General features: G+C 48.1%; 1 protein-coding gene across 1 annotated transcript in view; it reads right to left on the reverse strand.

Annotated features, from left to right (window-relative positions):
• LOC141073040 (uncharacterized) overlaps nt 1-18,302 on the reverse strand; it is a 47,204-nt gene that overhangs the window by 19,334 nt on the left and 9,568 nt on the right. Inside the window, exon 2 of the mRNA XM_073560354.1 lies at nt 17,365-17,473. Coding sequence (XP_073416455.1) covers nt 17,365-17,449 — 85 coding nt within the window. The 5' untranslated portion in view covers nt 17,450-17,473. The remainder of the gene's footprint in view (nt 1-17,364; nt 17,474-18,302) is intronic.

The following is an 18,302-nucleotide window of genomic DNA, read 5'->3' on the forward strand; positions in this document are numbered from 1 at the left end:
TACTTCGCTGAACTTCTGCCCACGTATTCTGTAATCACTGAACAGAGCCCTCAGCCCCGGGACACCCCGAGTCCAGACGAGAAAACTCACCAAAATGAGGACTGAACCCATAATTGATCAAAAAAGGAGTCATACCCGTGGATTGACTCACCCGACTATTGAAAGCAAATTCAGCCAACGGCAGTGCATCGCACCAGTCATTCTGTCTAGCAGAGGTTAGACACCTGAGGATCTGTTCCAGGGACTGGTTAGTGCTCTCAGTCTGACCATTGCTCTCAGGATGGTATGCAGACGAAAAGGACAGAGACATCCCTAATTTTTTGCAGAAAGCACGCCAAATCTTAGCCACAAACTGCACACCACGATCAGACACCACATTCAGGGGTACCCCATGCAACCGGATCACATGCTGCACAAACAACCTGGACAGCGTCTCAGCTGACGGTAGTGCGGACAGGGGTACAAAATTAGCCTGCTTAGAAAACCTGTCCACCACTACCCATACCACTGTATTACCCTTAGATGGAGGGAGATTGGTGACAAAATCCATGGATAAGTGAGTCCATGGTCTTTCGGGCACTGCCAAGGGTATCAGCTCCCCTGCCGGCTGGCTATGAGAGCTTTTAGAACGAGTGCAGACCCCACAACCAGCAATGAATTTTTTTATGTCCGAACCAAAAGATCCTAGCCACCACCAGACGTGTGGCTGAAATACCAGGGTGAGCACTCAGCTTGGATTCATGGAACTCCTGCAAGAGTTTCAGGCGAAGTTGCTCTGGGACAAACAACTTCCCCACCGGCTTGGCCACCGGGGCCTGCGACTGGGCCCCCTGAATCTCCCGTTCCAATTCAGATGAGACCTCTGCTATCACAATCCCAGGGTGAAGAATGGAGGACGGTGGCTCAGGGGGAGACACCGGCTGAAAACTGCGTGATAAGGCGTCAGCCTTGACATTCTTACACCCTGGACGAAATGTAATCGAAAACTGAAAATGGGAAAAAAAAGTGACCAACGGGCCTGTCTGGGCATTAGTCTTTTAGCAGACTCAATGTACGACAAATTTTTGTGATCCGTGATCACCGAAACCGGGTGACTGGCCCCCTCCAAAAAGTGCCTCCATTCTTCAAACGCCAATTTGACCGCAAGAAGCTCTCTATTGCCTACGTCGTAATTTCTTTCCGCAGCAGAGAACTTCTTGGAAAAGAAAGCACATGGCCTGAGGTTGGTTAGAGTGGCAGGCCCTTGGGACAACACCGCCCCCACCCCCACCTCAGAGGCGTCCACTTCCACGACGAAAGGTTTGGACGGATCTGGCTGTACTAACACAGGAGCAGACATAAAGCTTCTTTTCAGGGTCGCAAAGGCCTCTTTTGCGAGTGAGGACCAGTTTCTCACATCCGCACCTTTACAAGTAAGATCTGTGAGTGGTTTGACCACCTGTGAAAACCCCTGAATAAATTTGCGGTAATAATTGGCGAACCCCAAGAAGCGCTGAAGACCCTTAAGGTCTCGGGGTTGCACCCAATCCGCAATCGCCTGCGCCTTCTTGGGGTCCATGCGAAAACCCTCACAGGACACAATTAATCCCAAAAAAGACAATTCTTGAACAAAAAACACATTTCTCCAATTTGGCATACAGATGATTTTCCCTCAGTCTTTGGAGAACGGTTCGTACATGATTCAGATGAGATTGACTGTCGTGTGAGTATATCAGAATATCGTCTAAGTAAATGACAACAAAACGACCAATGAGATCCGAGAATACCACGATGATGAAATTCTGAAATATGGCTGGGGCATTGGTAAGACCAAACAGCATGACTAAATTTTCAAACAGTCCCTAGGTCGTGAGGAACGCGGTTTTCCATTCATCCCCCTCCCGGACCCTTATCACATTATATGCCCCCCGAAGATCCAGTTTGGAGAACTGTTTTGCCCCTGAAAGTTGGTTACACAAATCGGGAATCAATGGAAGGGGGTACGTATTTCATACAGTAATCTTGTTCAGCTCACGAAAATCGAGACAGGGACTTAAACCACCATCTTTTTTCTTAACAAAAAAAAAACCCTGCCACCACAGGTGAGACTGAGGGACATATGTGTCCTTTGCGAAGACTCTCAGCAATGTAATCTTTCATGGCCAAGCGCTCAGGGCCAGATAAATTAAACAGAAGGGCTTTAGGCAATTTAGCCCCCGGGACTAACTCGATAGCGCAGTCAAAGGGTCTATGTGGCGGCAACGTCTCGGCCTCGCTTTCAGAGAACACATCTTCGAATTCTTTCAGGTACTCTGGAATACCTTCCAGCTCGAAAGATGACACAGATACAGATTTAACAGGTTCAACCAATAGTGCAGACTTATCACATAACATCGAATCATTAAACCCCCACTGAACAATCTCCCCCGTTTTCCAGTTAATGACTGGGTTATGGAGTTGTAACCAGGGCATGCCCAACACCAATTCTGCTGGTAGATTGTCCAGAAACAAACAACTTAATTTTTCCACATGGGTAGTTCCCACTTTGAGTGAAAACAAGTCAGACATAAAGAGAATTCCCTCTTTAGTGAGGGGGGAGGAGTCAATGGCCACCACTTTGATCGGAACCTTAAGTCTAACTGTCCCTATCTTAGGCTAGTTTCACACTTGCTTTTTTTTGCAGCGCGTTTTTCCCGCAAAAAAACGCATTGAAAAAACGCATACATAAGCATACAACTGCTGCGTTTTTTTCAAGCATTTTTATGAGCATGCATGAAAAAAACGCAGCGTTTTTATGCGTTTGTATGCGTTTTTAGCGCGTTTTTACCGCGTTTGCGTTTTTTTCCAACATTTTTAGGTGGCCCCTCACACTACCCAAACCATGACTTTACTAACCCTAACCCTGACCCTAACCCTAACCCTAACCCTGACCCTAACCCTAACCCTAACCCTGACCCTAACCCTTAACCAAATCATACTTAACCCTAACCCAAACCCTAAACCCTAACTAACCCTAACCCTAACCCTAACCCTGACCCTAACCCTAACCCTGACCCTAACCCTAACCCTAACCCTAACCCTGACCCTAACCCTAACCCTAACCCTGACCCTAACCCTTAACAAAACCATACTTAACCCTAACCCTGACCCTGACCCTAACCCTAACCCTAACCCTAACCCTAACCCTAACCCTAACCCTGACCCTAACCCTAACCCTAACCCTAACCCTAACCCTAACCCTGACCCTAATCCTTAACAAAACCATACTTAACCCTAATCCTGACCCTAACCCTGACCCTAATCCTTAACAAAACCATACTTAACCCTAACCCTGACCCTAACCCTAACCCTGACCCTAACCCTAACCCTAACCCTGACCCTAACCCTAACCCTAACCCTGACCCTAACCCTTAACAAAACCATACTTAACCCTAATCCTGACCCTAACCCTGACCCTAATCCTTAACAAAACCATACTTAACCCTAACCCTGACCCTAACCCTAACCCTGACCCTAACCCTAACCCTGACCCTAACCCTAACCCTAACCCTAACCCTGACCCTAACCCTTAACAAAACCATACTTAACCCTAATCCTGACCCTAACCCTGACCCTAACCCTTAACCAAACCATACTAAACCCTAACCCTGACCCAAAACCCAACCCTAACCTTGACCCTGACCCTAACCCTAACCCTAAACCCCCTTAACTAACCCTAACTCTAACTCAAACCCCTAAATTCCATGGTTAAAAAAAAAAACGCATATGCAAAAAAACGCTTACATGAGCATGCCAGTGCGCACATATGCGCATCCATAGGCTATAATGGCCCTTTTTAGCGCAAAACGTGCGCATATGTGCGCATGCGCTTTTTTGCAGGGCCAAAAAATGCAACATGATGCATCTGGAAAATCCAATCGCACACCCCCAAAAAACGCAGCGCATGAAAATCGCATACATGCGCTTACAAGCGCGCAAGTATGCGCACCCATGTTAAAGATAGGGGAAAAAACGCATGCGCAGGTTAGCGTTTTTTTCCAGCGCTAAAAAACGCAAATGTGAAACCAGCCTTACAGCGTGTGACCAATTGGGAGTCAATGAGATTGATGGATGATCCGCAGTCCACGAAAGCTGTAGAGGGAAAACAACAATCGTACACTAACAGTTCCACATGAAGCAACACCTTAGAAAACGAGGAAAAGGGTACCTGAGGGTCTGAGTAGTCTCCCCACTGACTACCCAGACCTAGTCGTTTCCCGTCGACCGGGTTGAGGATGGACAATCAGGACACTCCCTTTTCCAATGTCCCGTTTTACCACAGTAGAAGCATAACTGCTTTTCTCTCTGGCATTGTCTCTCCTTTTTCTTCAGGGAGAGAGCCCCTATGTCCATGGGTACAGAAACAGTCTCTTTTCCACTAGGGAACAATGGAGTCTCCGCCTGCATCACCCCCCTGGCCCGCAGCCTGCGGTCCATCCGGACGGCCTGGGTCATGGCGTCCTCGAGAGAGTTAGGTGGAGGATGTAATGCCAAGGCATCCTGTAACCGCTCGGACAAGCCTCTGCGAAAGAGTCCTCGGAGTGCGGCGTCGTTCCAAGAGACCTCTGCGGCCCAGCGGCGGAATTCTGTACAAAACCACTCAGCCGAGTGTTTCCCCTGACAGACACTCATCACCATGTCCTCTGCCAATCGCACTCGGTCCAGCTCATCATATATGTGCCCGAGGGCCTCAAAAAACGCATTCACAGACACTCTCTCAGGGGCAGTGGGAGGAAGGGAGAAAGCCCAAGCTTGTGGGGACCATCTTAACAGAGACATAATGACCCCAACCTTCTGACTTTCATCCCCAGAGGAACGTGGCCTCAAACTAAAGAAGAGTTTGCACCCCTCCGTGAAGACCATGAACTCCTTTTTGTTCCCAGAAAATAAATCAGGCAGTTTAACAGGTGGTTCTGAGGACACCAAAACAACATCACTTGCCCTAGCCCCCAGAGACCCAGCAGCTAAAGCCCCCCGCACTGTCTCAGAAACCTGCTGCTGAGAACGAGCCAGAGCTTGCTGCTCCAGAGATAAACCCTGAAGCATCGGACTCAGAATTTTCATTTGCTCAGCAAGAGATTGTATGGGATCCATATTTCTCAGCAGAGAAAAAAAAAATAAAAAAAAAAACCCAAAAACTTAACGGTCAGTTATAATGTCAGGAGCACCGCACTGTACTTGCTCACTGAGCCAGTGCGCGTGTCCTGAGTGTCAGGATCCTGTCAGCGCCGGCATGCAGCCTCCGCTAAGCAGGGACTCACCCGCAATGCAGGAGTACCGGGGTCAGGTACAGCCAGAAAGTACTGATGCACAGGACCTGTGGATGCTGAAGTTTAGCAAGCCGGCATAGGACCTATGGTCATGTGAACGGTCATGTGACTGCAAGGGGGCGTGGCTTAGCTTCCTGCTTTCAGAGAAGGAAGAGAACTCAGAGTCAGACAAAGCCAAAGGTCATACACAAGATCTCAGTACAGTACCAGGGATGAGACAGAATGGAAGTCAGGGCCAAGCAGAGATCAAAACCAAACAGACATAGAAGGTACCAAGCAGAATCCAAAGCGATATCCAGAGAACAGACCGAGTCATACACAGAGAATCAAGCAACCAGAACACAGCACAAACACACTCAGGGGTCACCACACAAAGCCAAGGGCAAGAGTATAACTGACAGGGATGGGAGCGTCCTGAGGCTATAAGAAGCCTCTCGCAGAACCAGGGAGAGGCCACAATCATAGCCCCAGGTGTGCAGGTAAGCATGCACCGGAATCACAACCTTTAACCCCAGAAATGCCAGTCATCAGCACTAGAGTTGAGCGACTTTTGGTTTTTTAGGGTCGAGTTTCGTTTCATGAAACCCGACTTTTCCAAAAGTCGGGTCGAGCAAAATCGGCCGACTATAGGGAAAAGTCGGGGGTCCGACCGAAACACGAAACCCAATGTAAGTCAATGGGGAATTAAAGTCGGCAGTGAGAGGAGGACAGGAAACACACCTACAGTGCCCATTTGAATGTCAAAAGCATCAATTCTTATTACTTAAGCTTGTCAACCTTAATTTACTTCATAATACTAGTTACGCACTGAAAAATGGGGGTTATTTGGCTACAGTTATGGGGGGGTAGGGCTGGCTCCAGGTTTTTGTGGGCCCAGGGCCAAAGAGCGCCCCTTTAACACATACCACAACTCATGATGCTCCGATACGGCAGAGAAATAGCGGTATAGTACAATGAATAATACTTCACTTCTTACATCTCATGACTGATATCCATTTTAAATTCTCCAATACCTCCAAAAACAGACAGTAACTCCATACAGTATTATGGCCAGCGCTTAGTGCGCTATACAGAGTAATGAGGCCCATATATTTCTCCATACGGAATCATTGTTCCCATATAATGTTTCAAACCGTATATGATGAGCTCCACATAATGCTATAGTATATGTTAGTCCCAATGGATGAAGCTCCACTATCTTATGGGCCCAAATAATGCTCCATATATAATGGGCCCCATTTCTACTGCTCTAGTGTATAATGGGCCCTGTAAATGCTGATCCAGTGTCTGATGTCCACCTTTGGAATGCTCCAGTGTATGGTGGGCCCCATATATCATTCACCAGAGTATAGTCCTCCCCAAAAATTGCTGTCCCAACATTGAAAACAATTACATAAGTCTCCTTGCTAGGGAATCCCTGCACTACTCTGAACTCCTTGTCGTCACCATCTTCCATCTCACGGCACTTGGCTGTTTAGGCCCTCCCACCGGCAGAGACACTTTTGCGTACTATGCGGTGCCCTGTGCCAGTGCCATCGCCCATGAGTATGCCCCCCCCACCTGCTCAAGGAACCTGCACTTTCATCTGCACCTTCCTCTTTGTCACCGTGTAAGGTGGTATAGTATGTGGGAAGGGGAACCGGAGATTCCTCTGGGTCAGATTCTGGCTGTGTAGAGTGCGAGGGGAATGTAGTGGTCTGGGTCAATGTACCAGCAGCATCATCCAGCAGTGGCTGGGCCTCAGTGCACTTGTGGCGTCCCCAAGAGTACGGTCGCCACTGTGGCATTACCTTCCTCCTAGGGAGTGTGTTGTCAAGCTTGGGAGCAACGAAGGATCTCTCTAGCAGTGAAACCAACACACAACACATTTCCCACTCCAGGCCAGCAGGGAGACCGCTGAACCTGTCTGCTGAGGAGCTGCTCTCTGTGGTCGGGAAGAGGTAAGTTAGGGCACTCTGTGCAGGGAAGGGGAAGTGTGTGGATGTGAGAAGGGGAGCTGGAGGATGAGCAGAGTTAAGGCTCACTCCTAGCCGGAGCGCATGGTCCGGATTCCGGTCTCCGAGTTTGTAGGGACACTGACGTTCCTGCAGCAGAAACCGTGGGAAGTAGCTATAAATGCTCTGTACCAAACTAAGGCTCGGAGGCCCCAGCATCGACATGTGGGAGGCAGAAGGAAAAGGCTACAGCTGTCTGCCATACAAGTAAAGTCTGAGGAACATCTGTTAGACAGGAGGCGCTTCAGTGAACCACGGTCCTGTGAGTGCCTCTCCCACAAGCGCTAGAAAGGAGACGTTCAGGAAGGTACATGTTGGCGGAGTGTTGGAAGGGAGCTTTCCATTCTGGTCCCGGAGGTTGGCTGAGGTCCTGACCCGGAGGACACAGCACGGAGGCAGGCATCTGTGTAACCTGCAGACTGTGAGTAAAGCTTTGGAGCTGCACGCTCTGGTGTCCTACAGTTATTCCAGCACCGCTACATCTGGGTACCAGCACCTACACCGCCTGTGCATTTCCCCCATCACTACATCTACACTTCCCTGGGACTCCAGCTCCACCTGTGGGGAGCTTCACCATCTTTGCTGCACAACACCATCAGTCCCAGAGGATCTGCATGCAGCGTCGGCCTAACATCTATGTTGCCGAACACCACAGGTGGCATCAAACTATCTATATAAACTCTTTACCATTATACCACGCCATTTACATGGGCGCCCAGGGCCACTGTCCGGGTCACCGCTGCTGTGACACATCCCACTGACACCAGCCTGGTACAGAGTACCCCAGAGCCCTGGGAAGGCGACCCATATGCCGACTGCTGATCGGGCGGCGTTATTCCCACGAACCTCCAAACAGCGTCCATGAAGGCAAAGTTTTTGGCTTCCGGGGGCAGTATGATTGCAAAGCTGAACCTTAAAGGAATGTCCAAAAGGGCACCACCAGGAGTGGAGCCTGTGGCTTAATTGGACTGCACCCGGGAAACCACTACCATACAAGCTACAGAAAAGATGGACAGATTGCAAGCTTTGTTGATTCTGTGTGTGGTGTGGCATGTCCGTTTGTAGTTGTGCTAGTGATTTCTCAGCTTTATTCCGTTAAAGACTGAGACTCCGGCATGCCCCCGCGGTACGCGTCAAGCTTACTAGAGGGATATGCGAGGCTGTGGCACGTGAGATCGAGCAATAACAGGTCTAGCATTCCAGTACATGTCCGGGGCTGCATGCACGCTACACTGAAAGGACCAGCTTTTGTCGCTTACAGGTGCAGATAACCTGCTGAACTCCATTAGTGATGGGGATCTGGGCTTCAGATTATTCCCCGCGAACGACGATTTCCCAGTAAGTTCATGTCAACCGCAATTCCGGAGTTAGGCCTAACCGTCATTCCTGAAAAAATTACGTGTCCAAACCACAGGTGCTGCAGCTTGCTTAACAGCTCGGCAGCCGTTCTCAGGCCCAGTATGGATTCAACAACATTGTAGAAAGTAGATAAAGGGTACAGTTTCACCGGATAACACATATATATGTAGCCTAGTTTACACATTAAAAATATATGTCTATAGATCAGGAGGCAAACTCAGATGTTCCCAGGCCCAGCATGGATTTGACAAGATTGTACAAAGTTCAGAAAGGGTACTTTATCACTGGATAGCAGGTGTATATAGCATAGTTTAAACATGTAAAATCTCCGTGTTCTCAGTATGGATTACACAGCAATCTCAAAAGTGGAAAAAAGGAAATGCATTTGAGGCATACACAACTATATACTTTTGGTGTTATTTTTAAATCTTCATATATATTTCTGTCTCAGTGATACAGTCCAGCCTCTCCGCAATAGGAAATGAGATGCATACAATTACTGACATAAAGGCTAGTGATTGCAGAAATCTAGGAATTACTATTCACGGGAAAACCTCCCGTCACAATTCTCATAGGCGATGCTGACCCTCAATTAATTTGTGTGTTGAGACAGTGAAAACATTTTTTTGTGAATAAAGTCTTGCTGTATCGCACTTCCGTTGAATCCATCACTGTTACTCATCTCAATCAAATTTTTATCACAGGGAGCGAAGTAAACATGGTGCTCACTGGCTATCATGATCTGTCACGTAACTTTGGAGTGCAAAAGACAGAAGCCACAGGCCGTAGGCGATTCTATTTGATTGGCATGAGAGGGCACATTTTAAAATGTGCGCCAGAATGTCACATGTTTGTGAGTAGGAAAACTGTGAAAGCTGATGATAAACCACCACTGCATGTCATTGTGAGTCGACGTCCATAAGAAATGGAAGCCATTGATCATCTGGAGCTAGAGCCCGGCCAGCAGGACAGGGCATAGCTACATCTTAACCATCATCTTTCAGTTCAATCAATTTGTAGTGGCAGTCCCAGTGAAGGATTTGACAGCCCAGACTACACAGCGGAGGAGCAGGAGAGGTAAACATTGAAAATGCTGGGGCCCTGCCCAAGCAAGGGGGGCACACTCATGGGCGTCAGTACTGGCACTGGGCCCCTCATAGTACGGCGGTGTGTCTGACGGCGGGTGTGCACCACCACCGTCAGAGACACTTGATTGCACTATGAGGGACCCTGTGCCAGTGCTCGCGCCCAAGAGTCGGCCTACCCACCTGTCCAGGGCAACGGCACTCGCACGGTTTCAGGCGCTAGGTGGTGACCCCGGCCATTGGGAGGGGGCAGCCCTGTTAGGGAGGTTTACAAAGTGGCATATGTTGATGTGGGACATTCAGCTGCTGCAAAAGGCGAAATAGGTCAAGTTCGCGGAATAGGAGGAGGACCAAAGCAAGCCATTTTTCTGTCAACCTATGTGTCATCAAGGGAAGGTGGGACAAAATCCTGAGAAACCCATGCATGGTTCATTTTAATGAAGGTTAGATCATCCAAATTTTGGGTTGACAGACGGGTCCTTTTTTCTGTCAGGATTGATCCAGCTGCACTGAAGACTCTTTCCGATAGCACACTTGCAGCTGGGCAAGCGAGCTCCTGTAAGGCATATTGTGCCAATTCAGGCCAGGTGTCCAGTTTAGCGGCCCAATAGTCAAAGGGGAATGACCTGTGCGGGAGAAAATCGATATGGGAGGAAAAGTAGTTTGTAACCATAGTTGACAACTGCTGTCTCCTGTCACTTTCCATCGATGCAGTATTACCAGTTGTGTGAGCGGTACTTGAAAAATCAGTCCACAACAATGTCATGAAACCCCTGTCTCCAACGCCACTTCTGCTGTCTGCACCACGAACACCTCTGCCAAGCTGCCCCAGGCCCGTATGGCTCGTGTGAGAACCATCACCGCTGCTGTGTGCTGGGAATGCCTCAACCAACCGGTTTACCAGAGTTGCTTGTTTATTAGCCAATATTAGGTCAAGGTTCTCCTGTGGCATGATGTTTTGTAATTTGCCTTTATAGCGTGGATCAAGGATGCTGGCCAACCAGTAGTCGTCATCGTTCATCATTTTGGCAATGCGGGGGTCCCTTTTTAGGATCTGCAAGGCATAATCTGACATGTGGGCCAATGTTCCCGGTGTCAATGATGCACTGCGAGTGCTGGTTGGAGGAGCACTTTCTGGCAAATCCACATCCCTCCAGTCATGCACAAACCCTGTACCAGACCTTGCCACGCCAACATTTTCACTTGCCCCACGAGATGCATCCTCCTCCCCTAAGTAATCATCCCCATCATCATCCTCCTCTTCTTCCTCCACCTCGTCCAGGAGAGGTCCCTGAGCAGACAATGGATGAATATCATCAAGGATTCCCTCCTCCTCTTCCTCCTCGTCAACATTGGCTGCAGACGCCTGCTCCTTAAGGTGCGTCAAAGTTTGCATGAGCAGACGCATAAGTGGGATGCTCATGCTTAGGATGGCGTCGTCTGCGCTTACCAGCCGTGTGCATTCCTCGAAACACTGAAGGACTTTACAGAGTTCTTTCAGCTTCGACCACTGCACACCTGTCAACTCCATGTCTGCTCTCAAAGTGCCTGGCTGTGTATCCTCCCACAAATGCATTATGGCCTGCCTCAGTTCGACAGCCGCTCAACCATGTGCAGGGTGGAGTTCCACCTTGTTGCAATGTCGATAATGAGGCGGTGGTTGGGAAGGTGGAGCAATCGCTGCAGCTTCTGCAGACGAATGGAGTGTACAGGTGACCTGCGGATGTGCGCGCACAGTCTTCGCACCTTCTGGAGCAGGGCTGTTAACTCCGGATAATTGTTGAGGAAGCACTACACCACCAGGTTCAAGGTGTGAGCCAAGCAAGGTATGTGGCTGAGTTTTGAAAGGGCTATGGCTGCCACAAAATTACTGCCGTTATCATTAACTACCTTGCCTGCCTCTAGATGTATACTGCCCAGCCATGACTCAGTTTGTCGCTGAAAGTACTCGGCCAGCACCTCCGCGGTGTGTCTGTCGCCCAAACACATCATCTGCAACACAGCCTGCTGACGCTTTCCACTAGCTGCTCGATAGGGGGACACCTCGTGTGCAACAGTGGCAGCTGCAGATGGAGTGCTCGTACGACTGCGCTCTGTGGACGAGCTTTCGCTTCTGGAGGAGGAGGAGGGTTGAACGCCTACAGCCAACTGTTTCCTATACCGTGGGCTAGGCAGCACTGTCCCACCACCGCTGTCCCCTGTGGACCCTGCATCCACCACATTAACCCAGTGCGCAGTGATGGACAGTAACGGCCCTGGCCATGCCGACTGGACCATGCATCAGTTGTGAGGTGCACCTTTCCACTCACTGACTGCTTGAGTGCATGGACAATGCGGTCTTTCACATGATGGTGGAGGGCTGGGATGGCTTTGCGAGAGAAGAAGTGGCGACTGGGTAGGTCATAGCGTGGTACTGCATAGGCCATGAGTTCGCGGAAAGCTGCGCTTTCCACCAACCGATAGGGCATCATCTCTAACGAGATTAGTTTGGCAATGTGGGCGTTCAAACCCAGTGTACGCGGATGAGAGACTGAGTACTTTCTTGACCTACTCATAGTCTCTGGGAGGGTGAGCTGGACTTGAGAGCTGCATATGGTGGAACTAGCGGTGGACAGGGCGGACTGAGAGAGGGTTGATGATGGTGATGGAGTTGGTGTTCTTTCTGATGGCCTAGATTCAGTCTTTCGTTAATATAACAGTGGGATTCCCTGACTGCTTTGGCCTTGCAACGACACCTCAACATTTGCTGCTGTGCTAACCAGTGGGCTTACAGTGGGGGAAACAATGTAGTGTTGCTGACTACCTTCTTTGTGATCAGTTGTACATGTGGTACTTGAGGTTTGGTGTTGTCTCCACGCTTGCAAGTGCATGCTGGTTAAATGTCTAAGCATGCAACTGGTATTCAAATTTTTCAGATTTTTCCCTCGGCTAACGTTCTTTGCACACTTCTTACAGATAACCTTGGCCTGATCATGAGGATTTTGTTCAAAAGAGTGCCACACTGCACTCTTCCTACTTTGGAAGACATTTTGCGGCCTAGCACGCTGTGCTATTTTGACCCTCTGGACAAGCTGTCCAGCAACTCTTTTGATTTTTGGAACCTGTCTTTGGAGTGCTTCGGGCCTGCCAGATAACAGCTGTTGCAATGTCGGTGTCTGCTGTGGATGCTCCTCCTCCTCATCTGAGCTATTGGAAGCGGCACCCTCTTCCCCCAATGGATGCCAATCTGGGTCAACAACTGGGTCATCCATCACCTCCTCTTCAATGTCATGTGCACCTTCCTCTGTGTCACCGTGTATGGTGGTATAGTTTGCGGGAAGGGGCACCTGAGTCTCATCAGGGTCAGAATCTGGCACAGTATACTGCCAGGACAATGTAGAGCTCTGAGTGAATGTACCAGCAGAATCATCTATCAGTGGCTGTGCATCAGTGCACTCCATGTCAGATTCATCTTGGCCTGGGTAATTCACCTTTTCACTTGATAACACAGGCATGGTATGTGAAAACAGCTCCATGGAGTAATCAGTAGTATGGCCTGCGTCATCCTTCAATCTTGGTTGGGGTGAAGGACACAAGGAAAGGTGTGGTTCATGAACATGAGCCTCCAATGACGACTCAGTGCTGTTATTTTTTACAACTTCAGAAGAGGAGGCGATAGAGCTGGAGGCTGAGTCAGCAATGTAAGCCAAAACTTTTTCCTGAAGCTCTGGCTTTAAAAGCGGTTTGCCAACTCCTAGAAAACTAAGCCTTGGAGGCCTTGTGGAGCCAGACGATGACGCAGGCTCAACACCTCCTGCATTCGGTCCTATTTTGCTTTTGCCACTACCATCAGATCCACCACCAACACCATCATTACCAGCTGGCAACCCCAGCCCAATTCCACGGCCTCTTCCACCTGCCTTCCTCATTTTTGATAAAAATGTACACAAAATCCCACCAACTATATAGTAATGTAAAACAAAGTACAAGGTGTATATAGGACAGGGGAGATGTTGAATTTCTGAACACACTTGTGGACACTGTTGGATTGTGTGAGGCCCAGTGAATATCACAGCGCTATGTCACAGGCTCAATGTCGCCGGTGTGAAAAATGTCACTATAAGATAAGGGAGATTTTGAATTTCTGCACACACTTGTGGACACTGGACACTGTTGGATTGTGTGAGGCCCAGTGAATATCACAGCGCTATGTCACAGGCTCAATGTCGCAGGTGTGAAAAATGTCACTATAGGATAAGGGAGATTTTGAATTTCTGCACACACTTGTGGACACTGCACACTGTTGGATTGTGTGAGGCCCAGTGAATATCACAGTGCTATGTCACAGGCTCAATGTCGCTGGTGTGAAAAATGTCACTATAGGAAGGGAGATTTTGAATTTCTGAACACACTTGTGGACACTGGACACTGTTGGATTGTGTGAGGCCCAGTGAATATCCCAGCGCTATGTCACAGGCTCAATGTCGCCGGTGTGAAAAATGTCACTATAGGATAAGGGAGATTTTGCATTTCTGCACACACTTGTGGACACTGGACACTGTTGGATTGTGTGAGGCCCAGTGAATATCACAGCGCTATGTCACAGGCTCAATGTCGCCGGTGTGAAAAATGTCACTATAGGATAAGGGAGATTTTGAATTTCTGAACACACTTGTGGACGCTGGACACTGTTGGATTGTGTGAGGCCCAGTGAATATCACAGAGCTATGTCACAGGCTCAATGTCGCCGGTGTGAAAAATGTCACTATAGGATAAGAGAGATTTTGAATTTCTGAACACACTTGTGGACACTGGACACTGTTGGATTGTGTGAGGCCCAGTGAATATCACAGCGCTATGTCACAGGCTCAATGTCGCCGGTGTGAAAAATGTCACTATAGGATAAGGGAGATTTTGAATTTCTGAACACACTTGTGGACATTGGACACTGTTGGATTGTGTGAGGCCCAGTGAATATCACAGCGCTATGTCACAGGCTCAATGTCGCCGGTGTGAAAAATGTCACTATAGGACAAGGGAGATTTTGAATTTCTGAACACACTTGTGGACACTGGACACTGTTGGATTGTGTGAGGCCCAGTGAATATCACAGCGCTATGTCACAGGCTCAATGTCGCAGGTGTGAAAAATGTCACTATAGTATAAGGGAGATTTTGAATTTCTGAACACACTTGTGGACACTGTTGGATTGTGTGAGGCCCAGTGAATATCACAGCGCTATGTCACAGGCAGAAATTGGCTAGTGTATGACAAACTACAAGGTGTATATAGAATTGGGCAGAATAGGAATCTCCCTAGAGTGTAGGTCTGTAAGAACGGAACAAGTCCTCGACTTATCCTTACAGAGAGACACACAGATAGCTTCACTGTGGCTGTGATAACAGCCGTTACACGGTACTGAGAGAGGAGCGTGCACGTACACGGCTGTCCGGTGTACGTAAAATTGTCAAGCTCCGTGTTTTTTAAGTATATGGACTGACACACGCTGTCTCTCTATAGTTTTGAATGTGATCAAACAGCAAATATACTTAACTGTTTGAAAACTAGACAAAACTATAAGATGGAGGTCTGTAAGAACGGAACATGTCCTCGACTTATTCTTACAGAGTCACACACAGATAGCTTCACTGTGGCCATGATAACAGCCGTTACACGGTACTGAGAGAGGAGCATGCACGTACACGGCTGTCCGGTGTACGTAAAATTGTCAAGCTCCGTGTTTTTTAAGTATATGGACTGACACACGCTGTCTCTCTATAGTTTTGAATGTGATCAAATAGCAAATATACTTAACTGTTTGAAAACCAGACAAAACTAGAAGGTGGAGGTCTGTAAGAACGGAACATGTCCTCGACTTATCCTTACAGAGTCACACACAGATAGCTTCACTGTGGCCGTGATAACAGCCGTTACACGGTACTGTGTGAGGAGCGTACACCGCTGTATGGTGTGAAAAAATGCATGCTCAGTACCTCACCAGGACTAAAAAATATAGCCTCTACTTGCACTGCACACACAGTGACTGGTGTGTTGTACAGGCAAAATCGCTAGCAGCAGAAGCAGTTTTTAGTGTCTTCTTCCCTGCCTAACGCTCTCCCTGCAGAATCAGCAGCAGCAGCAGCTCTCCCTATTCTGAGATCAGCATGAGTAACATGGCGGTCGGTGTGCACGCCATTTTATACCCCCTGTGACGCCCCCCAAAGCAAGCCAATCACTTGCATGCCCTTCTCAAAGATGGTGGTGACCCCTGCCTATGTCATCACGTTGCCCACAGTGTCCGTGGATCCTGATTGGCTGAAAAAGGGCGGAAAACAAACTTTTGAAACGCGACTTTGGCGCTAAAGTCGCCGAGCTCGTGGCCGACCTCACCCTAGGGTCGGGTTTCGTTTCATGAAACCAATTTTTTGACCCGTTTCGCTCAACTCTAATCAGCACTGGTTCCAGACATTAACCCCACGTGTGCGAGTCAAACCCGCACTGAGATCATGACATCAAGACTATCAAGGTATTTTAGAGAGAAATGAGCTGTCCAGTGTCAGAAAGCTTGGTCTCAGTCGCAGGTCATGAGTCTTGCAACAGGGTAATGACCCAAAACAAATCCTGTAGTGGCCGTCTATGAGCCCAGACCTAAATCCTATTGAGCATCTTTGGAAAGAGCTGAAACATGCCGTCTGGAAAAGGCAACCTTCAAACACGAGACAATTGGAGCAGTTTGCTCTTGAGTAGAGATGAGCGACTTTGCCTTTTTTAGGGTCGAGTCGGGTTTCATGAAACCCGACTTTCTCAAAAGTCGAGTCGAACGAAATCGGCCGACTATCGGGAAAAGTCGAAGGTTCGACTGAAACACGAAACCCAATGCTAGACAATGGGGAAGCAAAGTCGGCAGGGAGTGGAGGACACCAAACACACCTCCGTGCCGGACCGCTTTTTTAAAGTGCGCGAAAACTCTCTCTCGATGCGCACATGTCATCTCGTTGCCCACAGTGTACGTCCTTGCTCAATCGCTGAAAAAAAGTCACGTGCATGCATTCTGGGAAATCCGACTCGACTTTGGCGCTCGTTTTGCCGACAGCATGACCGACTTCACGCTGTGGTCGGGTTTCGGTCGGTGAAACCTGACTTTGCCATAAGTCGGCGACTTATGAATCTGGCCGACCTGTTTCGCTCTACTCTACTCTTGAGGAGTAGGCAAAAATACCTGTCGAGAGGTGCAGAAGTCTCATTGACAGTTACAGGAATCGTTTGATTGCAGTGATTGCCTCAAAAGGTTGTACAACAAAATATTAAGTTAAAGGTACCATCATTTCTGTCCAGGCCTATTTCATGAGTTTTATTTTTAAATTTTGTGGATAGATGGTTGAAAAGCAATGTCTGACTTTCATTTGTTCATTTTCATACATGTTTTATTTATTATTACTTCTGTCAGATTCAAGTTATTTCTGTGACCATTGTGAGTTTTTCTGTCGCTAAACGAGGGTACCAACAATTTTGACCACGTGTGTAACTATGAGGCAATTATCTTAAAAATAGCATGTTTTAAACTCTGCCCAGCTTATTATATAAATTAGCTCCGGTGAATGAGGAGAATGTGACTCTCCTCTTATTTATTTCATGGTGACTCCTCATCAGGACGGTTACCTGTAAGATCTTCCTCTTTGCACCGCCACTCATCTCCTTGCACATCACTTTCTCTTTTCTCCATTATGGATTGTGGATTATTCATCAGATTTTTGCCTGGATTTCAAAACTGTGAAAATAATAATAATATATAATAAAGTCACAGACAGAAGGAAAACTCATGTGGAATGTTCTAGATGGATGCTTTTATTATTATTATTATTATTATTATTATTATTTATCTACATGTGGTTTTTTTCTTAGCTCCTCTTTGTACCAGACTAATTTTCCTCCTGAGTTCTCGGCCTGTTTGATGTTTTTGCTTTTCAGGGTGGAGACAGAGAATTCCCTGTATCCGGTGGGGACATAGGATTCATTATTTGCCTTACAAACAAAAAAGGAACCACACTGTAGCGCCATAGCATGCAAACATGAAATATGAAAAATGAATTGCATTACTGCATTAGAAATATGAAAAATTGAGAAAACTTAGTGCATGAAATCGCCTATTTCTGTGTACCTGGAAGCCACGGTAAGGCGTTTCTTGTATTCCAGGACCCTAATCTAATGCCAATCCTCACTTAAGCCCCCGTTACACACTGCGATATCACTAGCAATATCGCTGTAAAGTCACTGATTTTGTGACGTTGCAGCGATATTGCTAGCGATATCGCTGCATGTGATACTTACCTCCGACCGGCTCCCCCGCTGCTCATCGTTGGTCGCGCGAGAAACTCCTAGATCATTTCTCGTTGGCCACTTCCTGCGGCGCTTCCTGTGGAGCCGACGAGCGGCGCGTGGACGCGGGCGGGAGGACGCAGGATCGCAGCGTCTGACAGGTAAGTAGCGATCCCCGTCCCCTGCGATGTCGCTAGTGAGATCTGCCTGTGTGGCAGCTCACTAGCAACCACCTAGCGATGCACCAGCGATCCTGACCGCGTCATATCGCTGGTTGGGAT

The sequence above is a fragment of the Dendrobates tinctorius genome, unplaced genomic scaffold, assembly GCF_039654945.1.
Source record: "Dendrobates tinctorius isolate UK_male_01 unplaced genomic scaffold, ASM3965494v1 ptg000295l, whole genome shotgun sequence".
NCBI lineage: Eukaryota > Metazoa > Chordata > Amphibia > Anura > Dendrobatidae > Dendrobates > Dendrobates tinctorius.